This window comes from Microcebus murinus, chromosome 24, assembly GCF_040939455.1.
Source record: "Microcebus murinus isolate Inina chromosome 24, M.murinus_Inina_mat1.0, whole genome shotgun sequence".
NCBI lineage: Eukaryota > Metazoa > Chordata > Mammalia > Primates > Cheirogaleidae > Microcebus > Microcebus murinus.
In genome coordinates this window covers 8,257,755-8,282,153 of record NC_134127.1, presented here as the reverse complement: position 1 = coordinate 8,282,153, position 24,399 = coordinate 8,257,755, and the positions used below count along the sequence as shown (strand labels likewise).

The 24,399-nt window shown below is 42.8% G+C and overlaps 1 protein-coding gene across 3 annotated transcripts in view; it reads right to left on the bottom strand.

The window, feature by feature from the left end:
* Nucleotides 1-3,825: 3,825 nt before the first annotated feature.
* Nucleotides 3,826-24,399, bottom strand: part of POFUT3 (protein O-fucosyltransferase 3) — a 65,053-nt gene continuing 44,479 nt past the window's right edge. For 2 of the 3 annotated variants that reach the window (XM_075997232.1, XM_012775742.2), the window contains exons 4-5: nt 17,984-18,819; nt 5,731-6,186 (exon numbers count right to left, since the gene is read on the bottom strand). In XM_075997232.1, coding sequence (XP_075853347.1) covers nt 5,959-6,186; nt 17,984-18,819 — 1,064 coding nt within the window. In that variant the 3' untranslated portion in view covers nt 5,731-5,958. Of the gene's footprint in view, nt 5,643-5,730; nt 6,187-17,983; nt 18,820-24,399 lie in introns of those variants that run through there. The other variant, XM_075997233.1, reaches the window with a different exon arrangement.

Below are 24,399 nucleotides of genomic sequence, written 5' to 3'. Positions count from 1 at the left end.
AGATAGATATATAGACACAGGTATAGATATAGATGAGATAGATAGATAGATAGATAGATAGATAGATAGATAGATAGATAGATAGATAGATAGAGATTTATTATGGGAATTGGCTCACATGATTATAGAGGACAGGAAGTCCCATTGGACAGGAGACCCATCGGAGCTGATGGTGAAGGCCCTGGTCTGAGTCCAAAGAGGACAGTGGGTGGCAGAGGGGTAATTCCCAGTCTGAATCCAAAGGCCCAAGAACAAGAAGCACCAATGTATGAGACCAGGAGAAGATGAACGTCCCAGTCCAAGAAGAGAGAGAATTTGCAGTGCGTTGGCCTTTCTGTTTTATCCAGGCCCCCAGTGGATCAGATGATCCCCATCCACACTGGTGAGGGTGATCTTCTTTACTCAGTCTATTGATTCAAATGCTAATCTCCTCTGGAAACACTTCCACAGACACATCCAGATGTAACGTTTTTATCAGCTATCTGGGCTTCCCTTAGCCCAGTCAAGTTAACACATAAAATTAACCATCACATGTTATCCTCTGTAATTATAAAAACCAGGAAATTTTGGATGAGAATCAAACTGGAGAGAACAACAGAATTGATTAGTGGTGTCTGTTTCTTAGATCTGGGACTTGCATGGGGCAGAGAGGTATGAGAAGAGAGCGTGGAGGAGGACATCAAATGCCCTTCTTAGAAGATGGAGTGGGGTGAAGTATTAAGATGTCCGCAACTTACTTTCAAAAAGCAAAAAAGGAAAAGAGAAAAGAGATAAAGCAAATGTGGCAAACTATTATCAACTGGTGAATCCAAATGAAGAATATTCAAGTGTTCATTATAGTAGTCGTACATCTTTTTTGTAGTGCTAAAACTTTTTCAAAATAAGATATTGTGGGGAAAATGGGTCTGCAAGTGAGGAGGAAGGGTGCCTAAATCTCAATAATTTTCAAGAGCCCATCGCACCTATTTTCAAATTTCCACTTCTTTCCATAGTTGGCTTTTGACTTTCCATAGTTAAGGTGATGGATGAAGGTGCTATCCCTTCAAGGCACAAAAAATCACCCCCACCCTGCAGAACTGAGGGAGCCCAAGTGCCCTATATCACCACAAGTAAACGGATTGCTCAAGAGGTTCTTGCTGGAGCCCAGAGAATCTCCACCCAAGAGACTCGGGGTCTCCTCTACTATGAGTGGCTACTGGAAAATCTTAAATAATGACCTGTCACAATTAAAAAAAAAAAGTCAAAATTTCACCCCATTGTGGTTAAATTATTTGAGATTTGTTTTGTATTATAAAAGAAGGAAAAAACAAGAACTACCTACTTCAAATGGTTATTGTGACAATTAAGTGCCCAGCACACAGGAGATCCTTCATAAATATTAGTAACCTTTTTCTTATCTGAGCACCCCATCCTCAGAGACTGTTTGTGAACACTGCAGTGCTGAAACACCCTGTTGTCCCCTCCACCCCCTACAGCCGAGGTGACCACACATCCCAATTCATGCCCATTGTCCTGCTTAATCAATAGTGCCTCCTTTCACTCTTAAAAGTGTCTCAGTTAGTACAATACACTATAAGGTCACAGTCTTTTCTCTTTGAGACAGAGTCTCGGTTTGTTACTCAGGCTAGAGTGAGTGCCGTGGCGCCAGCCTAGCTCAGAGCAACCTCTAACTCCTGGGCTCAAGCAATCCTTCTGCCTCAGCCTCCCGAGTAGCTGGGACTACAGACATACACCACCATGCCTGGCTAATTTTTTCTTTATATGTTTTTAGTTGGCCAATTAATTTCTTTCTATTTTTAGTAGAGAAGGGGTCTCGCTCTTGCTCAGGCTGGTTTCGAACTCTTGACCTTCAGCAATCCGCCCGCCTCTGCTTCCCAGAGTGCTAGGATTACAGGCGAGATCCACCGCACCTGGCCATAAGGTCACAGTCTTTATATTATATTGTCACAGTCTTTCCAGAGAAGGGCACAGAGAGCTGCTTCGTCTTTCGGAATACGGACTACCAAGATGTATTTTCAATAGCAGCCCTAGAGCCCCTGCAAAAACAAAGACACACGTGCTCCATCACTTCCAGGCGAACCTGCACACTTGAGGTGGGATGTTGGGCCACAGAAACGGGAAGCAGAAGACATCTGTGATAAAGCTTTGACACTTAAAGACACTCATCTGTGGGATCCACATTCTCTCCGACTAGCGGATTATTTCAATGGTGAAATGAGTCTTCTTATTAATGGTGTGTGAACTATATACATGATGACTGAACACAGCTCATGAGAAAAAACACTTCCCCTTTTTGGAGGCACAGAGGCTAAGGAAATACTGACCCAGTCCAGCCTCTGCATTTAAGGTGAACAGATGTCGACTGGCCAGAGCAGAACTGCTTGCACCTGTGGTTCACCAAAGCTATTGCCAGCCCTCAAGTCCAAGCTCTTTCTCTTGCTGGAAAATCACCCAATGTTGATAGTGGAATTTTTTCCTCTCCTGGGGGAGCAGGAATAAACACTGGAGTGAAGAATGAAAGAAAAAAAAAAAAACAGAGAAAGGGTTTGCTTCTAGACTTGCCAACTCACTCCAAATTTGAATTTTTGTACTTCTGACACGTCTTGTTAGCAATATAGTCCATGTAATATACTCTATAAATAGAACCCATTTGTATCACATTTTATATGTTTCAAATAGAGCGATCAGTATTCAGGAGATACGTTCTATCTCGAGGGAATCCTGCAAAATAAACAAAAGCTTCCTCGAAGTGGTTTGTATTTTGCTAAAGGACATCAATTCTCATTCTTTACTAGAATTAAAATAAGCTTTATGGTGGCAGAGGTTTCGTCAGTTCCATTTACTTGACATTGTGAGTGACCCGAAATAATGAAAATATTCACGATATATTTTTAAAGTATATTTCATGTTGCTTAATACGCTTTTTTTCTGGTTTCCCAGTTGAAAAATCAAAAGGCTTTTTTTCCCCTCATTGATAGCTCTGGGTATCTTTTGCCTTATCTCAGTTTTCAAATAATAATTTTTGCGACCTTCACTTATGGAACTCTTCAACTAAAAAAGTATTATTTAAGTTAATTTAAATTTGCCCTCACCAGTCCATAACACTAACCCTTCTTTTGAATTATGAAAACAAATGATAAACAAACTAAAAACACCCTCCATGATCTCTTGGCCAATGTCAAAAGTAACATTTGTTATTAATATCTCAAGGTCAAAAGTAACATTTGTTACTAATAATATTGCCACCCATCTTCATCGGGAAAGTCTTTAAGTATTGGGAAGTTGTCACTCAACCTGGTGGATATTAGCATTCCACAATTTTAATTTTCACTTGAAAGCTAAAATTTTATCATTGGCAACAAATTCTGTCAGTCTCTTAAAGTGAGAGGCTCACTTTGTTTTCATGAGCAGGATTGACAAAAACACAAGATTGAATGAGCATAGTTTTCCAGATTTTTTTTTTTTGAGCAACAGTGGCGTTCCATGAAAAAAGCAGCTAGTTCAACTCACAACCTAATCACACAAGTACTTTCCTTGAAGCTCCTGTTATACTTTGTTGTGTAGCAGAAATTTTTTGGATATACCCTCAATTTTGTCATGCAGGATATTAAAAAGACAGATATACACAAAAGTTGAGATTTAACAAAAACGATCATATTTATTGCTTCATTAAGGACATTCTTATGTAAAACTGCCTTTTTCCCCCTATGAGAGGATGCATCCGATGAGTTTACTCTGTGTCGATAAGAACCAACTTATGGGCCAGGTGCCCATGCAATGCTCAGAAATAAAAGACATAAGCAAAAATAAGCATAACACTAAGAATTATGACTGTAAGAAAAACCTAGTTTTATTCATCACTCCACAATGTACTGTCTTTCTTATCTTGGTCAAGTTATTTGGCCTTTCTAAGCTTCAGTTTACTCATCTGTAAAATGGGTATTAAAATATCCAACCTCCCTGTGCAGTTGTGATGACTGTGATTTAAGTTACACTCCTTTCCCCAAAGAGCATGCTTCCTTTGAATAATACACAGAAGTTCTAAAATACTTTGTTACCATCTTAGTAAAGACATCTACAAAATTAAACTTCTTAATGTTGATGAACAATGAAACAATGGTACACAGAAAAAAACTTCAAAGACCAGCTCAATCATTTCTCTTTAGAAGCAAAAATTAAGGTCCATGGAGGTTAAGACATATTTCCAAGATCATATTTAGTTAATGACAGAACTGAAATTGGGAAGAACCCAGTTATCAACACCTTCTCCCACCCAGCAATGTGGTCCTTCTTGCTTCTAAAAGAAGGTACCGGGATCAGTTCTCATTTTTCATATGCTGGCTGGCACAGCCAGAGAGAGCTACATGCAGAAAACACTGCCCACTGCCAAGCACATAACAGGCACTTGCAATAAAAGGAGGGTTGTGCTTGGGGCGCACTCCTAAGCTTCCCCTTTATGCCATATCATTCATGAACATGAACATGAACATCAGAGACCTTCCTGTCCTCAGGCGGCCCTCTGAGGCTTATGACTTTCCATGATTAAGAATATGGAGCCGGGCGCGGTGGCTCACGCCTGTAATCCTAGCACTCTGGGAGGCCGAGGCAGGCGGATCGCTTGAGGTCAGGAGTTTGAAACCAGCCTGAGCAAGAGCGAGACCCTGTCTCTACTATAAATAGAAAGAAAATTAATTGGCCAACTAATATATAGAGAAAAAATTAGCCGGCATGGTGGCGCATGCCTGTAGTCCCAGCCACTTGGGAGGCTGAGGCAGGAGGATCGCTTGAGCCCAGGAGTTTGAGGTTGCTGTGAGCTAGGCTGACGCCATGGCACTCACTCTAGCCTGAGCAACTAAGTGAGACTCTGTCTCGAAAAAAAAAAAAAAAAGAATATGGAAACCATGACATATTGGTGGCAACAGGCTTTAGTATCACCTAGAAGCCTCCCCACTTTCACATGGAAGGAAAACGTGATCCTGTGTTGCTCCCCTCTGTTTTTTATGGAGCTCTGGTAGACACCCCAGACAAGACAGCTGAACCTTCTCTGTGGCAGGATCGGAAATGACAGGAAACACTCACAAACTGAAGGCCTGTGGCTGCCCACCACGACAGGCCGCCCGTCGTCCTAATAAACGACAAATCGGCTTCAAACAAGTGGAGTTCCCGGGGACATTCCACTTCTACTCTCACATTGATCGAAACACACAGGCCATCCAGCCGGAATCATGCAATTCTCCCTGTTATTCTGCTCAGTAGTATACGGGACAACCGGTAACATCTCACTGACCAAAACACACAAGGAGGAGTCATGGCATTACAAGACACCCCACTCTGAAGGCAAAACAGGTAGCCACAGGGCCAGGTAGGAGAAGGAAGGTTAGAGAGGTGGCTCAGGGTATGGAGAAGAAGGTAGACATGCCTATGTCCTTCTGACTGGAAGAGGAGATGGCAGGCAGACCTGAAACAGCTTTTATTACTCACTTAGATCCTTGGAAACCAACAGATGGGATTTCTCATTGCCAAGTTCAAATGCACTTCTTGTTCACACTCAGCATCAGAGAACACTGGGCTTCCAAATACCAGTACACCATTGAGAGTGTAGTGAGGACCTAGAATCCACAGCTAGATCCTCTGCCTCCATCCTGCAAGGAAAGCGCTCGCTCTAAATCAGGTGAATGTCCACAAAAGGCAGCAAGTACGTGAGTCCAGACATGTAAACTGAAGATGACCAGTGTCCATAAGAAATATTTACTTTTTTTAGTATAAAAAAATACAGAGGCAACCCCTAAGGGTAATTCACATCTGTTCTTTGATAGGGCTCATTATGAGTACTGCAGCAATTAATTCTTATCCTAATGGATAGTCATCAGAATAGCTATCGTGTTCAAATATTAAGGCAACCCAGAAAACAAAGTTCTAGAAGGTTCTAGTCTACATCATTCTGATACTTTTTGGAAATTAGTCCTTGAACACTAGAGCCCAAAACTCCTGAGCTGAGAAATTTTGATTCCTATCCACCAGCCACCTTAGCGCCCGGGCTTCTTTCTTGGATTGTTCGAAGCTTCGTACCCACATCTCTCGCGAAGAGCCCCAGCGTGGAGCCCGGGGTGGTGAGAAAGCAAACATGGTAGGCTCCGGGCAGCTCAGATGTGTATCTTCTGCCTTCCATCTTTTGGGAGGTAAGCCCTGCATTGAGAGAAGGGAGAAATGAATGTAAAATATATGACAAGGAAGCACAATTCCTATATTCCCATCTCATGATCATGGGACACAGCATGTATTCATACTTCTTCTAAAGCAAATATCTTTAATTCTGCAGAGTTGAAGGGAAAAGAGAGTATCTAATATTTATTGAGAATATTTTGTGCACTGGACACTCTGCCAGGCATTGTGCACAAACTGCCTCATTTATTTATTTATTTATTTATTTATTTTTTTTTTTTGAGACAGAGTCTCGCTTTGTTGCCCAGGCTAGAGTGAGTGCCGTGGCGTCAGCCTAGCTCACAGCAACCTCAAACTCCTGGGCTGGAGTGATCCTTCTGCCTCAGCCTCCCGGGTAGCTGGGACTACAGGCATGCGCCACCATGCCCGGCTAATTTTTTTATATATATATCAGTTGAACTTCCTCATTTAATTCTTACAGCAAGCATATTAAATAGGCAGTGCTATCTCATTTTACCAGAGGTGGGAACTTAAGGCACAAAAAAGTTACATAAATTGTCCCAAACAGTATGCCCAAGATTGAACCGGTTTTCTTCGTGTTCTAAAGCTTTCCCTTCCCTCTTATTATTTGTTTGATTTGTTTCCTTCCTTATTCCTTTCTCCTCTATCCCACTACCATGTTCCTCCTCCCCATTAAAATGGCAAACATTTTAATGTGTTTAATACAGTTCTTTGTATTTACCTGTAAGTGTATTTAAACACCTTTTGCAAAATGTGTTCTCGTTTTTCTGGGCATTTGTTTTTAATTTACTTACACGTTGTTATATTTTCTATCTCATTGCATTTGCTACTTTTTCACCAAACATGGTTTTTATATCTATGTTGTCACATGTTACAACTAATCCCCTTGTTTTTAATGAACTTCCATCACACTCAACTGTTCCCAACACTAAGATGTTTCCACCAAACAATAAGAATCTCTAATATTTGCACGGTACCTTCTAGCTACAAAATGCTGCTGGGAGCTTGGTCCGTGCTCGGTCTTGGTTTATTTTCATGGTCTCCTAACTAACAGCCCTGACTCCACACCCCAGATCCACTGCAGGCTACACTCAGCAGCTCTTCTCATTCCAAAGTTAAAGTCCAAGTCCTTCAAATTGCCTACAAGTTCAGGAGACATTATGGCTAAATACAGCCTACTATCCTGGATTTGACCCTGGAACAAAGAATGCCGGTAACATATGATAAAACATGACTAATGTCCGCAGGTTAGTTAGTAGCAGTGTTCTGATATGAATGTCTTAGTGCTGACAAATGCACTGCAGTCATGTAAAACATTAGCATTAGGGGAAGCCAGGTGAAGAGGATCCAGAACTCCGAACCATCTTTGTAACTCTTCTTTCTGAAAACAAAATTACCTCAAAATTAAAAGTTTTTTAGGCCAGGCACAATAGCTCACGCCTGTAATCCTAGCACTCTGGGAGGCTGAGGCAGGAGGATCGCTCGAGGTCAGGAGTTTGAGACCAGCCTGAGAAAGAGTCAGACCCCTGTCTCTACTAAAAATAGAAACAAATTAATTGGCCAACTAAAAATATATAGAAAAAATTAGCCGGGCATGGTGGCGCATGCCTGTAGTCCCAGCTACTCGGGAGGCTGAGGCAGAAGGACTGCTTGAGCCCAGGAGTTTGAGGTTGCTGTGAGCTAAGCTGACGCCATGGCACTCTAGCCCAGGCAACAGAGTAAGACTCTGTCTCAAAAAAAATTAAATTTTTTTTAAAAGGCAATAGCAAAACACCTTCCAAATCGTGAGGAAAACTGATGTCCATTTTAGTAGTTTACACTCAGCTAAATTAATGCTTAAATATCAGAGTAGAATGAAGACATTGTCCTACATTCTCCCATGCACCTCTTCTAGGGAAGGTATGGAAATGCAAAAACCAGAGAGAAGGAACTAAGAAAACAGGAGACAAAGCATACAGGAAACGGAGGTGTCAGCACAGAAAAGAAAAAAGAAAAAGAAAGAAAATTTCCAAAATGCTAAGGAAAGTAGATCCACACTCTACGATAAGGCAGAGGACAACTATACACATGGAATTAGGTCAGAATGTTCTGGGAGAGCTCCCCTTCACAAGATCAAACAAGCTGGATACCTGGTATATCTCAACATCTTCACGGGAGATTTAAGCAAGTACATAGAAAAACAATCAAATAAGACCTCAACATCTTCACAGGAGATTTAAGCAAGTACATAGAAAAACAATCAAATAAGATAATTATTAACTAGAAACAGACAAAAAGCTGTACAGGTAAGGCTAAAAAGATCATAGTATACTACACAGTTCGACAGTCACACAGGCATAATCACATAAACACTGAATGGCAAAAAATAGTGTATATTGACTAAGCTGAGTAAGTTTTAATTTAAAAAAATTAAAAAAAAATAAAGTGAAAATAAAAAAATAAAAAATAGTGTATAAACATGTTATTTAGAAACATCAATTAAGTACTGAAATAATTAAATAATTACCTAAATAATGTGATTGCTACTGGGGAGGAAGGAAAAGGGAAAAGAAGTGAGAGAGTCCTGTTTTTGTTAACTACCTTTGTAGAACTATTTGATTTTTTTTAACCTGTGTGCATGTATATCTTTTTCAATAATAATAATGATAATAGGAAGATGGTAACATGCATTGGGCTTATAATGATTAGCATCTTCATCCATCTTGAATTTAGAAAGCAGAATAGAAAAAACAACTTGGTAATATAAAAATTTGGGGACTACCTATGGTTGGATCAAATGTTCTCTTTTCCTTAAAACCCTCATATGAGAACACATCAGAGGTGTTGGGTGTGAGGAAGAGATGACCTTGAATGAACATAAAATCTGTCTTCAAACACCTGAAAGGACTGTAAGTACAGGTGTGCATTCACTTGTTTGGTAGAGTGTGAAGCACAGAGCTTCTCACATCCTCCCTTCTCTTGCATGTGATCATGGAGTTTGGCTCCAGGGGTCTAGAACTTGAGCAGGGAATCTTTACCAAGCCCGTAGGACCAGAATGCAAATCCATATTGCAGACCAGTAGAAAATGCTAGTACTTAAAACCTGGGAAGTCTAACTACTGACATAAAGTTCAAAAGACTAGAGGTGGGCTCCAAATGAGGACTACCTTAGCCAGTGTTGACAGTTGAGACGATATTTGAAGCAAGAGCAGAACAGAATCAAGTAAGGAGGCCCCAGGGTGATTACCATAAACTTTTGACAGGCCACTGCCCACCTTAGTGGCTGGTAGTTTACAGATGCCAGGCTGTAGCCCACTGATCCAAAGGATCAGAAGCAGGTAGCTAAGAATTAATTCAGGGAAGTTTGGGTTCACCATAGAGAACTATAAACAAAAGATGATATATGTAAACAAAAGACAAAAATAGGCTGTCTTAAAAAAATAATGAGATCACCAGCACTAGAAACATTCCAGCAGAAATTAGCAGACACCGTGTTCATGATACCCGAATCACAAGTCAGCTGGTAGTTGTACTGACCTCCATAACCTTTCCACCCCTGACCTTGCATAACTGCTTATATGAGAAAATAAGTAATGATACTCTCTTTCCTTGCCTGCCCACTCAGGAGGGAAGTCCACTCAACAGCACAGGATAAAGTTCCATCAGAAGATGACATCACAGAGAAAAGAATCTTATGAAACAGGACCCTTTCACTCTGATACTCTGCCAGAAATATTTCACAGTGTGACCTGAAGGACGTGTGTCTGATGGAACTGTTATGACATTTTTAGAAGTAACTAAGTTTCAGCAGCCCTGTCCAGCTGAGGTCAGAAAAACCAGCTGCTTCTAAAGGATGATTTTAAAAGATTTTCCTTCCAAAGAGAACATGGCTCCTATTCTAACAATGAGGGGAAAAAATCAGATAATCCTCAAATTCATAATGTCTTGAGCCCATCAGTGAACTGAATCCCAAAGAGTGACAAGCCCCTCCAAGGAGAGATGGATATATGATCTTTTTCACCTTTGACAGAACACAGGAGGAAGAAGTGTCCGCCACATAAACAGGTAACAAGAAATCAGTTCAAATTTTAATATATATATTTTTTGAGACAGGGTCTTGCTCTGTTGCCTGGGCTAGAGTACAGTTGTATCATCATAACTCACTAAAATCTCAAACACCTGGCCTCAAGCTATCCTCCTCCTTCAGCCTCCTGAGTAAAATTTTAATAAATTCTTAAAGGTGAAATATAAATGATCATGTCAGTTTGGAATAGCTAGAAGGCCAAGATAGAAAAGGAGAGTGTAAACTCACTCAAAAACTCTTCTCCAGGGACCTGGACTGCTCCAGTCAACATCTGACATTAATGCCCACCAATAAGTACCCACTAAGAGGACACTCACAACAAGCAGGTAAACAGTATGACTTGTCCTTGTATTCTGCCAACCTCTCCCCTCTGTTACTCCAATGCTGGTTCCATGGGCCCATGAGCAGAGAAGACATTATGGGAATGATGGAGGCTATGCCAGAACTGAAAAGCTTTGGCCCCCACTCACAAAGCAGAATTCATCATGGCTGATATTGAGTATCTAACCTACCAGCACAACAGTGATCAGTGATGACCTGTAGATACAGCACCATTCCTTGAGATCATCATCCAGACTCTTATAACGGACTAAAATCCTTTCACCCCAGAAGGAACAGCTATTTGTCCTTGCTGAAATTCACATTTACCCTAGATATGTGTATGGGGGGTGTCCTTGTGCCCCATACCTCTGCCAGGACTATCATCCAGGGGTTACAGAATACCTTCTTTAGCAACATGGTCTCCTATACGATGCTATCTCAGACCCAGGGACCCACTGTGTGGTGAAAGAGGCATCACAATGGACACATGACACTGCGACAACAGACAATGTGACAGTGGACACAGGACTATGTGCTCCATCACTCAGAAGAAACTAGCCTTAAAGAGCTGTGGGATAGCTCAAGTGTCAGCCCAAGGACAATACTCTATGTATGGGCTTGTTAAACCCACAATCCACACATGGGACTGAAATACTCCAAATAGCCAGTCTAGCTACAGGAACCAAGCAGTTGAAGTAGGATTGACTAATCTCACCATCATTCCCAGTGACCCATTTGCTTATTTTGTGCTTCTCACCCCTGCAACCTTAGGCTTTCCTAGCTTCCTGGGACCTGGTTAGTTGGGGAGGGGACGTTCTTTCCCACGAGGGGCACAAGAAGGTGCCCACTGAACTCGAAGCTACAGAACTGTAACTGCTACCTGGTCACTGTGAGTTCTTCATGCCACTGACCAGGAGGAAAATAAAGAAATGATTGTACTGGTGGTGGTAATGGACTACACAGTGGAGGCAAACAGGGCATGGCCAGGACCGGGCAGTGTTCATGCACGGTGACGAAAGGGAAAGTGTCACTGCAGTGATCACAGCCTAAAAGAGGCAAGGCAGCTGCAGACTCCTAAGGGAAGAAGTTCTGGGTGACCCTACCAGGCAAGCAAGCCAGACTAGCATAATGGCTGGCCAAGAGTGAAGGAAATAAAGAGTGGGTTGTTGGGGAGGAAGAAGATGTAGCCCAGTCACTGCCTTCGCACCAGCTGCAGCAGTGGGGGTCTGGGACGTGCTTCACTAACCCTCTTGTCTGAAGTTAAGCAGAGATTTGGGTTGACCGACATTTTCAAGAGAGTTCTGTGAGTAACTGGACTTGTACTTGCTCTCAGGGAAAAAAAATGATGGCATCCCCGCTCATAACTGTTACATGCTGTAGTATAAAGTCTGGATATAATGGGAAGACAAAGGAATTTGAGTGGTGAAAGGGAGGACTGCGTTAGACACCATTCAGTTCATCATTTCAGGTCCTGTCAGCACAAATGGTGTCTTGCTCTAGCTCCTCGTGGCTCTGGCCGACGTCACAGAGACGTAACCTGACAGAATGTCACCCCTCATCACCTCCTGCCCGCACCAGTGTCTTTCATCTCCTGCCCGAAGGCTTCCACGCCCACGTTGCTCTGAGACCCCACAGGAAGTGGACAGGCACGCGCACATTCCCCAAGTGTGGGGATGTTAACATCTCATGGCCCATGGGAGACAGGAACCAGTGGATAAATTCTTCCCTCTTTCTTTCTACAGAGAAAGAGATATTGAGAAAGATCACGAAGCTTTTTGGGGAGTGCAGTCCCATACATGAAGCCAGCAGTCATGCTTGCTGGTGGCCAGCCCAAGATCACATCTTTGTGTTGTCCTTCCTTCCTTCCTTCCCCGCTTCACTCTGCTTGTCCCCCACGCTCGCTCCCTGAGATTCTACTCCCCAGTAAAATAACAGTACAAGAGCCCTCTGCTAGGCTATGTTTTTTGGGGGGAATCCAGGCTAATACATGACTTAAAACATGGGGGAATTAATTACATGCAACTTTCAATAATGAATGCTGGCAGACTCCACTTTCTCGTTCCGCTCAGCAAACAGGACATTTGCAACCAAACCAGCACCTCCTCTGAAGGAGACTAGAGAGCAAAGTGGTAAACAGGTCAATTCGTGGAGAAGACATGACAATACTAAACACTTGTGTAGATGGTAACAGCCTGAAAATATTTGAAGCAAATATTGACAAAACTGAAAGAAGAAACAGGCAAATCCACAATTACAGATTCAATATGCCTCTGAATGAATAACAGAAGCAAACAGAAGATCACCGAGGATATAGAAGACTTGAACAATAACTGTCAACCCATTTGATCAAACTGACATTTATAAAACACTCTCCCCAACAACTGCAGAATATATTACTACATTCTTTCCATGTGCACAAAAAAACATTTTTACCAAGGTAGACCGTATTCTGGCCCATAAAACCAGTCTCAAATTTAAAATGATTCAAGACATACAGTGCAGGTTCTCATAACACAGTGGAATTAAATTAAAAATCAATATCAGAGCCAGGCATAATGACACACACCTGTTGTCCCACCTACTTGGGAGGCTGAGGTGGGAGGACCATTTGAGACTAGGAGTTCAAGGCTGCAGTGTGCTTTAATTGTGCCTGTGAACAGCTACTGCACTCTGGTCTGGGCAACATGGTGAGAATCCATCTCAAAAAGAAATACATTTTAAAAATTAAAAAAATTGGCCGGGCGCTGTGGCTCACGCCTGTAATCCTAGCTCTTGGGAGGCCGAGGCGGGCGGATTGCTCAAGGTCAGGAGTTCAAAACCAGCCTGAGCAAGAGCGAGACCCCGTCTCTACTATAAATAGAAAGAAATTAATTGGCCAACTGATATATATATAAAAAAATTAGCCGGGCATGGTGGCGCATGCCTGTAGTCCCAGCTACTCGGGAGGCTGAGGCAGAAGGATCACTCGAGCCCAGGAGTTTGAGGTTGCTGTGAGCTAGGCTGACGCCACGGCACTCACTCTAGCCTGGACAACAAAGCGAGACTCTGTCTCAAAAAAAAAAAAAAAAAAAAAAAAAAAAAAATTAAAAATTAATATCAGAAAGGTTTTGGGAAAATCTCCAAAATCACCCACTAGAATGTCAGATATTAAAAGACTGACTACACCGATTATTAATGAATGGAACTCTCACAATGCTGATGACCAGGTAAACTGGAACAACTTTGGAAAACAAGTTGGTCATTTCTCAAAGTATTAAATATACCATAAGTGTTAAATTTAGCATATAGCCCAGCTATTACACTCCTAGACATTTACAGAAGAGAACTGAAAGCATATGTCCATATGAAGACTTGTACATTCATACTTTGTATAAGTAACTGTTCATAGCATCTTTCTTTATAATAGCCCAAAACTGGAAACAACTCAAATGTCCATTAACAGCTAGGTGGACAAGCAAATTTTGGTACATGCATACTTCAAAAATGGACTGCTGATAAATGATCATGAATGTCAACATTATCATAGCATTGTATATTATGTGAGTCCATTTATGTAAAGTTCCAGAAAAGTACCTGGGCTTCTTTGTCAAAAGTGACAAAAAGCAGATGGGTAGTTGCTTGAGAAAAGGAGTGGAGGGGGATGGGTTAGGAAGGGACATGAAGAAGTTTGGGGGGGGGATAATAGAAATGTCTATCATCTTGACTGTGGGGATGGTTTCTCAGGTGTCTGCATATATCATCACCGATCAAACTGTACGACTTTAGGCCGGGCACGGTGGCTCATGCCTGTAATCCTAGCATTCTAGGAGGCCGAGACGGGTGGACTGCTCAAGGTCAGGAGTTCAAGACAAGCCTGAGCAAGAGTGAGACCTCGTCTCTACTAAAAAATAGAAAGAAACTATCTGGACATCTAAAAAAAAAATATATATATATATATATAAAATTAGCCGGGCATGGTGGTAGTCCCAGCTACTCAGGAGGCTGAGGCAGAAGGATTACTTGAGGCCAGGAGTTTGAGGTTGCTGTGAGCTAGGCTGGGCTGACGCCATGGAACTCTAGCCTGGGCAACAGTACCAGACATTGTCTAAAAAAAAAAAAAAACTGTATGACTTTAATATGTGCAGTTTATTATACATAATTAGACCTCAATCAATTTTCTTAGAAAGTTGATCCCAATCCCATGATGCTATATTTCTGATGACTACATGTTGTCTCTCCTATTATAGCCTCTTTGAGGATGGATCATTTGTCAATAAATACTCTTTAATGGAATAAAATTTACTTATGGGGTGGCCCTTTCAGTGTTGACTTTCCCCTTCACAGTGAAAGTGCAAAAAGTAGAGAATATGCTTATTCAGATTCACTAGGGGTGGCTCCCATGGTCCCCAGTCCTGGTAGTAACACCCTTGTGTAATCCGTGCCCCGCCCCTCCTGTCTTAGTCCATTCTGGCTGCTACAACAGAATACAATAGAGTGGGTGGCTCAATCAACAAACATTCTTACTCACACTTCTGGAGGCAGGGGAGTCCAAGATCAAGGCGCCAGCAGACTCAGTGTCCCGTGAGGGCCTGTTTCCTGGTTCACATATGGCCATCTTCTCACTGCGCCCTCATGGGGCAGAAAGGGGCGAGAGAGCTCCCTGCTGTCTCTTTTATAAGGGCACTAATCCCATTCATGGGGGTTCCACCCTCATGAACTAATCACCTCCCAAAGGCCTCACCTCCAAATATCATCACATTGGGGGTTAGGCTTTCAACATATGAACTTGGGCAGGGGGATGGGAGACAAACATTCCATCTATAGCACCTTGCACGTGGGTGCTGCCTCTCACTTGCTTCAAGCCAACAGAGTATGGCAGAGGCGACAGGGTATGTGCGATTATGTACATAAGACCATGGCACTGGCCTTCCTGGAGTCTCTGGCCTCCTTGCTGGCTTTGGGGAAGTGAGCAGCAGCCCGGATGGGGAAGCCCACAAGGCAAGGAACTGTGAGTGGCCTCTTGGGGCTGAGGGAGGCCTCCAGCCTCTTGTCAGCAAGAAACTAAAGCCCTTTGTCCTACAGCCTCAAGAATCTGCCCAAAAAAAGCATGAAAGTTTAGAAGCAAACTTTCCCCTGGTTGAGCCTCTAGATGAGAATACAGCTTGGTCTGACACCTTCACGCAGCCTTACAAAGGGCCCAGGTAGGCCACGATGAGACTCCTGACCCACAGAAACCCATGAGATGACAAATGCATGCTGTTTTAAGCCACTAAGCTTGTGGTAATATGGTTGCACAGCAAAAGATGGCTAATAGACTAGGTCTGCCTACCTGAGAGAGAGAGGAGGGCAGAAGCAGAGTAGACAAATAGAAAATGCATTTGATATTCTAATAATACTGTCTACATCCAAACGTGACAAGTTAAATGATTATCAATTATAAGATAAAAATAGAGTTAGAGGAAATCAAATTATTGCTTTCAGCTTTTCTTTGGCGAAAAGAGAAAAAAAAAAAAGAAGAAACTTATATCCAAGTAGCTTAAAGTTTTGCTGCAATAAATCTGGCGAGGTAAGTGCAAATAAAAACGGGTCTAATACCTTTTAATTTGCTTTCATAGTATGTTTCGTTCTACTTTTCAATAATGAGCACATTAGCATTTTAGAATTGTAACTACTTCGTTGAAATGCAAGCAAAGCCTTCTGGTCTTCTTCACTGACCACCTCCGGGAGAAATCAGAGCACTCAGGAGGAAAGCCCACTCTAGCTCATTTTCCTCAGTGAGTCCAAAGAGAAGGACGTTCAATCATACCACCGTCAGGCATTCTGAAATGCCACCACCAGTTAGCTGTTTCTGTTGGAAAAGCAGGAACGACCTCTTATATCTATTTAAAAGCTGTTCACCAATGTCATCATACCCTGCCTAACCATCCATCAGGGCTCAGTGAGGCACAGGAGCAGCCAAGGTTTGCACAGTTCTTTCAATTTTCTGTGAACACAATCTCCGAGCCTCAAAATAATCTTGAAAGCTAGCCAAGGCCAGTCATCACCCTCAGAAATTCTATTTTCTGCTTTTGATATACTGTGAGAATAAATAATTGGTATAGCATGGGCAATTAATGTGGACTCTACTCTCTCATGTGTTTTCACAGTTGTATGTGTGTATGTGTGCGTGTGTGTGTGTGCGTGCACACATGCATGTGGGTGGCGTATTTGATTTTTTGCTGTGATGCAGCCCTATAAATTAGATCATAAAGGAAGTCACCGGAAATCAGGATGCATTCTTTGAGAAGAATGACGTAACATTTAGCGTTCCTGTTGCTGCCCAAGACACTCAGCATAAAATAAATGATTTCATGGGCTAAAATGTTACATAAAACCAGATAGAAGAATTTAAATGTTCATAATTGCTTAAATTATGAAAAACAATGTTTCAGCTATTTTAAATTTGTCTAAACAGATACATATGTAGTATATGATAGCCCCCATATAGTATGCATACAATACCTAAAAATAACTTCACATACTATTTAGGTTTATGCTTGACCTGAAATTAATATGAGAGCCAAAATAAACATTTAAACATTTAACAAAAGTTATTTGCCTTCAGAGAATTTAGATAAAACATTATATGTATCTCGGAGGCAGGCAAGTGGTACATGTGGGCCCCTTCACTTTTTAAAAATTTCAAGAGAAGTCGAAACTAATCTTTTTTTTCTACAAATTTCCTTTTAACAAATTCAGTTATACATAAAGTGGGATCATTCCCATGAGGAATACATAAAGTAAGCAAACAAGTGTCAAGAGTAACCTAGACATGTGGAGACATTGCTATGAACTTCATAATAATTTAAGAAAAAGTTTTTTGAGAATTTTCTCCATCATTATTTGAATAGTTTATATATTAATAAGCATGTGTGTGCACCAGAAAGAGAAAAAGCAAGAATCAAAGAGAAGGAAGGAGTGACAGAGATTAAATTGTGTAGGAGAAATGAAAATGAGTTTCAAAATGGCAGCCCATGGGGCTGAACCATAAAAGTTCTGGCGGAAGTCACCATGCTCCTTTGCCACAGTGTCAATGGAGAGGTTAAAGGACTGATCGTGTGGATGAAATGCAAAGCTCTTAATTTTTTTATGTTTGGGCCTTCTCCCCTCTTTCTACAGCTTCCCTGGGTCACTGCCCAGCACCTGAAGTGCAGGTGTCCTCCAGAAACAGCAAGGAGAACTGAAGGCCATCGGGAAGAAGGACATGGCTTGTAAACTTCGGTCCCACAGAGAGCAATGAAGTACTCAACCGCCTTGCAGAGCCCAGCCTCTCCCATAGGAGAAAGAAGAGTAATGGAGCGGCCACCCCAGAAGAAGGTACAGCAGCCACGCAGGAGGGCAGACACCATCAAGGTGGCCAGCCTAGGGTCTCTCTCTGCCAGACCCCAACGCGCTTACCTTTTCCTGAAGCCTGATGTTATCCCACACCTTGGTGCACACCATGCACTCAAAGGCATCGATGTAATTGTCCTGGCTGATGTCTTGCACACCCCAGCTCCGTTCCCTGAGAGCTGTCAGAAGCCTCTGGTTAGAGATCTGGCCCTTCAGCTTCCATTCCACGTAGCCCTCGTACGACCTGTCGTCGTGGTCCAGCTGTCGGATGTGACCTGCCAGCTCTCTGGGGTGAGGGAATTCCGAGACGAGAATAGCACTTTTGTTACTCGGGAGCCAGTCCTTGATACTGGGGGACCCGTAATACACGGGGACCACCCCCAGCTTCAGTGGCCTCCAGAACTTCTCCGTGATGTAATCGTCACACACCGCGTTCTCAAAGGCAAGGATAAACTTGTACTGGGCGAGGATCCTGTAAAAGCCATCGGCATCCATAGACACCGGACTGTTCAGCTGCCCGGGCAGATCTCTGTTCCGTAAACACTCCCCATAGGAGTCCACCTCGATGTAAGTCATCAGCTCCCGGACATAGCTGTCCCTGTCCGATGGCGGGTCGCAGTCTGACTGCACGTACACCAGCGGAGCCAGTCTTTTCCTGAGCTCGTTCTTGGACGGCAGAGGAACTAGGTATCGGAGGGACTTCAGGGCTTCCACGCCCTCCAAGTACTGGGTGGTCAGTGGCAAGTGGGAGTGCCTACTGAACGTGGCAGTGTAGTTGAACAGGGTGACAACCGGCTTATGAAAGAGCTTGTAATTGTTTTTCGGGGACTCCTCGTGAAAAAGGGCCCAGTCGTGATGGGCTTTCCTAGGCAGGGGCAAGCTGTCTATGTTAAAGTCAGTACCTAGGAAAAAGAAAAGGAAATATGAATTCGTGTGTCCAGAAGAATTCTGGGGTCTCCGTTTGAGTCTACCTGGTAAGATGAGCATGCGGAGGATGAGTCTGAAGCTATAAGTGAAAAGCATGTGACAAGGTCACTGCAAAGTGGCTGGCAGCAATCACGAGGCTTTCACCCCAGAAACTGCTTCGGGGAGGATCACTTAGGAGAAGAACTATCTTTCTCATTTTATGAAAAAGGAAATGGGAGTAGTTGGTGTCTGGCCGGGGTCTAAAGGAGAATTGAGTCCACTGCCTCCTGCAACTGTCCTTTCTTCCCGGAGGTGCCGTCTACAAGAGGACAGGAGAAATAAAGAGATAAAGATAGGCAGCTCTTAAATAAGAAAAGAGTAAGAGAAACGAAGCCAAGAAAGGAAAGCAACCAGGTTGGTGGATTAATTGCAAAAAAAAAAAGAAAGTGAAATCATGCAAAAGTAGCCAGAAGAAATACACAGGATAGATTTTTAAAATCCAAAATGATTGATTTCAACAAAGTGCAGCTCATCCGTCTTTGTCAAAATGTCAGACAAGAGGCTTTTAAGGACGAAAGAGCTGATAATAGCACTATGTTACAGACCACTGCAGGATGGACAGGAATTAACAAGCACATCAAGAAATAAAAGAAGATATAACAGGATTATAATTATGAGTGATTCTGGCTTCCCCGGGATTAATTGGCAAACCTTTGAAACATGATAATGTGCAGACAGAATTGATGGATGCGGTGAGCAATTGTTTCCTGACTGCATGGGTCGAGATCCAATCAGGAAGAACTTATTTCTATAGCTGAGAAAGAAGAATGCAGACAATATCACAATAGGTAGTAGAGAATTTCTGAGGTGTTCCTGACATTGACGATTTCTTGGGCCCTGATTTGAGTTTTTAAATATAAACATGAGGAAATGCCCCCCCGAAAAAAACACATTGATTTTCCAGCACCCACTAGGGTGGAAAAAAATACCACTAAATGAATATTTACAGCAGAATAAATACATATCCTTTGATGGAGCTCATAAAATTTAATTATTTAATGCCAGTGCATACTTGCTCAAATAAATAGAAACTCTTTGGTGCCAACGGTGCATCAATGAGAGATCAATTAATCAAGAAAGCCTTTTAAACAGAGATCAGATAAGATTATGTCAGAGGACATGTGCTCAGCACAGAAAACTGCTGAAGAAAGTACCTCTGCCTTTATAACAACCTTTCATTCTAAATCATCAGCAATCACTCACATGTAAAAAACGGGTATATACTCGTTTACCTGGCATTGGCTATATTTGATCTTTAGCATCAAAAAGAATACTCGGCCAGGCGTGGTGGCTCACGCCTGTAATCTGGGAGGCTGCACTCTGGGAGGCTGAGGCGGGCGGATTGCTCCAGGTCAGGAGTTCGAAACTAGCCTGAGCAAGAGCAAGACCCCATCTCTACTAAAAATAGAAAGCAATTAATTGGCCAACTAATATATATAAAGAAAAAATTGGCTGGGCATGGTGGCACATGCCTGTAGTCCCAGCTACTTGGGAGGCTGAGGCAGGAGGACTGCTTGAGTCCAGGAGTTTGAGGTTGTTGTGAGCTAGGCTGACTCCACGGCACTCACTCTAGCCTGGGCAACAAAGTGAGACTCTGTCTCAAAAAAAAAAATAGAATACTCACCTAACACACCTGAAATTTAATGGAATATAGAGTTGGATGGTTGGCAAAGGTTAATTATCATTAAGGCAGAGAAACGTGAGGACATGAAAGAAAATTTGAGAAGAAAGTTTGTCATGTTGAAGTCCAAAAGTTGCCGCTCAAAAAGGGCCAAAGCTGGTCAAGTCACCAGTGACTTGGTGGGAAATGGAACCTATAAAATTGAGTTAGAACCTAAAGTTGCCACCTAAGGCATAGCAGAGAGTCAAGGCATTTATCTGGGAGAGAAACTATCAGTGTCCAATTCATGGGAATCAGAGACAGGGATCAAAGTTGTAAGATTAGTGACTAAAGAAGAGAAAAACTCAAACAGGCCAGGCACGGTGGCTCACGCCTGTAATCCTAGCACTCTGGGAGGCTGAGGCCGGCGGATTGCTCAAGGTCAGGAGTTCGAAACCAGCCTGAGCGAAAGCGAGACCCCGTCTCTACTATAAATAGAAAGAAACTAATTGGCCAACTAATATATAGAGAAAAAATCAGCCAGACATGGTGGCTCGTGCCTGTAGTCCCAGCTACCTGGGAGGCTGAGGCAGGAGGATTGCTTGAGCCCAGGAGTCTGAGGTTGCTGTGAGCTAGGCTGATGCCACAGCACTCACTCTAGCCTAGGCAACAAAGTGAGACTCTGTCTCAAAAAAAAAAAAAAAAAAAAAAAAAAAACTCAAACAAAAGTAGGCCTAGAATTAACTGGGGGGCAGGGACGGGGGCCCTCAGGCACAGGGGTTCTGAATGAGTGACTCAAACACAAGTCACTGTCCACTGCTAATTGCCAGGTGGCACATGTGTGGTTCTTAATCTGGCTCAGCGTGGGTGCGTCCCGGCAAAGATCTCAAATGCAGAGCATGGACGCAGAAAGACACGAAGCCTGCTTCAGAGAATGGAGAGGACCCGAGTTCTATCTCCGCTGTCTACATCACCAAAGTGTAGAAAGAACTAAAAATGGCTGTGCCTCCAGGGGTCCTCAAACTTTTTAAACAGGGGGCCAGTTCACACTGTCCCTCAGACCGTTGGAGGGCCGGACTATAGTTTAAAAAAAAAAAACTATGAACAAATTCCTATGCACACTGCACATATCTTATTTTGAAGTAAAAAAAAAAAAAACAAACGGGCAAAAACTCCTGCATGTGGCCCGCAGGCCATAGATTGAGGACATCTGGTCAAGACTCTTTTGTGGCCATGATAAGGGTCCATTCAGGTTGTGCTGGTAACAGGAATAGGACTTGAAAACCCACACCAGTTACAATGCGACTCATGCTACCTGGGAGATACAGGCTTATAGGTTCATTCTACCTCCACCCAAGCTGCTATTAGAATCTCGATGCTGGAAGGGGAGGGACAAGAGGATGAGGTCCCTCACACGTGCAATCTACAGTAGCCAAAAAAGCTTGCAGAGTGTAAGCAAACGATATTCATATTCATGTATGAAGAAGCAACACACCTTTTAAAAAATGAGAACGTGGGCCGGGCGCGGTGGCTCATGCCTGTAATCCTAGCACCCTGGGAGGCCGAGGCGGGTGGATCGCTCAAGATCAGGAGTTTGAAACCAGCCTGAGCAAGAGCAAGATCCCGTCTCTATTAAAAATAGAAACAAATGAATTGGCCAACTAAAACTACATAGAAAAAAATTAGCCGGGCATGGTGGCTCATGCCTGTAGTCCCAGTTACTCGGGAGGCTGAGGCAGGAGGATCGTTTGAGCCCAGGAGTTTGAGGTTGCTGTGAGCTAGGATGACACCATGACACTCTAGCCTGGGCAACAGAGTGAGACTCTGCCTAAAATAAAATAAAATAAAATAAAATAAAATAAAATAAAATAAAAATGAGAACGTGAAGTTCTCCTACATCTATCTGAATTCTGTTTAGTTTGTAGGAATGGGGCTCTCTTTAACAGTGGGGGTATCTCTTTAATAGTTAAAGGGATCTAACTGTCCAGAAATATTTCCCATATTTACTATGTAAAAAAAGCATTTCCTAGTAACTGTATCCTGAGATACAGACGCAGAACACAACCACACACGTGCTCACACATGCACATGCACAATCCCATTAAAGCAGGTTTTGTATTAGATTGTTTCAAACGACAGTCTTTCTCTGGGGAAGAGTAGAAATAGGTCATCTTGCCCTGTGAGCTTCTCTCTAAGCCTAGAGCTTCAGGTGGCAAACACTCAAGAGTACTGAAATTAGAACCATGACAGACCTAACCTATGAAAAATAATATTTCACCGGGGACTTCATGGCCTGGAATAGGAGCGTCGATATTGAGCAGTTTCTAAAAGGTATTGGACGTGGCTCAGGAAACTGAGTTATTTAGCTCTTCCCGACCCCAGTACTACGCAGACCATTACAAAAGAGTTGGAACTGGGGTCTTTACAAAATAAAAATCAATTAACCTATGGTAAATCCGTAAAAAAATGTGACGAACTTGCATGCATATGGCTCACTAGTTTCCTACAGTTGTCTTCACCGTCTCTTACATTGAACAACTTCAGACTCAAACGTTCATTCCTCCGGGGTGTTAGGCGTTTACTGAATACTGAGAAATGTGTAAGTTCCCTTACACAACAGCTGACAAATAGATCTTAAGCACGAACGTGCGCTGGAAAGCGAATGGCAACTTGGAATCCAATTCATGCTGGCCAAGGATGCCAGATTGCAACGGCGGAGGCTAGATCTGAAGTAGCAGGGAAGCGACATACTTTATGGGACGCGTTTTTGTGCCCTCTCCTCCTGCAGGGGCGCGTCCTCTTCTTTCGTGACTCACACACACACACACTGGTGAAAACAGAAGGCGACGAGTGTTATTAACCCCACTCTACTAACCAAGTGTGACTCCATTATCCAGAGCTGCAAACCCCAGGTGGGGAACAGATATGTCAGACTTGCTGACAGCAAAATACCAGAAGGATCCCCGCCGAGTGAATGACTCCTTGCACTCCCAAAGTACGTGCGCGCAAATGCTGGCCAGCTCGAGCACGCTAAGGACGGGGACAACCCGGACTGCTCGGGAAGAAAGCATGCCTCAATTTGGGAAACAGAAATGCTCCTGCAAAATGCTCTCCCCAAAGGTAATCTCTGTTTTAAAAAAACAAATAAAGAACCTCTACCATAAAACTGTGTGTCCTCTAAAATGTGGTCCCACCAAAAAATACTCCAAAATAATTAAAACCACCAAGGAAAAATAGTTTAGACCAAAGAGCTGCCTCGGCTGTTATCATCTAGCATCTGCAGAGCTTGCTGCTATTTCTGAAGACTTTTCACGTGAGTTTTCTCAACTTAATCCACACAACTCCATCGGGTCAGTTATTTTCTCCAAGGATCTGAGGGTTAACTGAAAATTTGAAAGGATGGTGCCAGTAACTGAGAAAGGCTCCTAATACACCTCACGCTGAATTCTGAACAAAGGAACTAGCCAGGGACAGGCAAACTCTGCAGATATCCTGGCTCCAGCCACTGCAGGGGGACTCTGGAAGACCACCGGACTGGAAGAACTTTCATACTAACTTCTGGACCCGTGTTCCTTCCTCTTCTCCAGCCATCTCTCTTTGAGAGTTCTTTTAATCAACTATAACACAGCCCTCTCTCAATTATACATGTTCAATTAAGTATGTCTATGCTACTCCTGGGCATGGTAATTTCTCACACTCCTTACTGAGCCCGTGCTATGGGCAGGTCATTAACTTTGCAATCAGGGCTTGACGCAACAGTACAGAGTCCTGTGTACCATCTGTCTACGTATTGAAAAGCTACACATGGACCTAAAGAACAGAACATGTTAAATGTTCTGTCCTTCCACCTTAGCATATATACCTTCATGATTAGAATATATATATTTATATACACTGTGTGTGTGTGTGTGTGGCA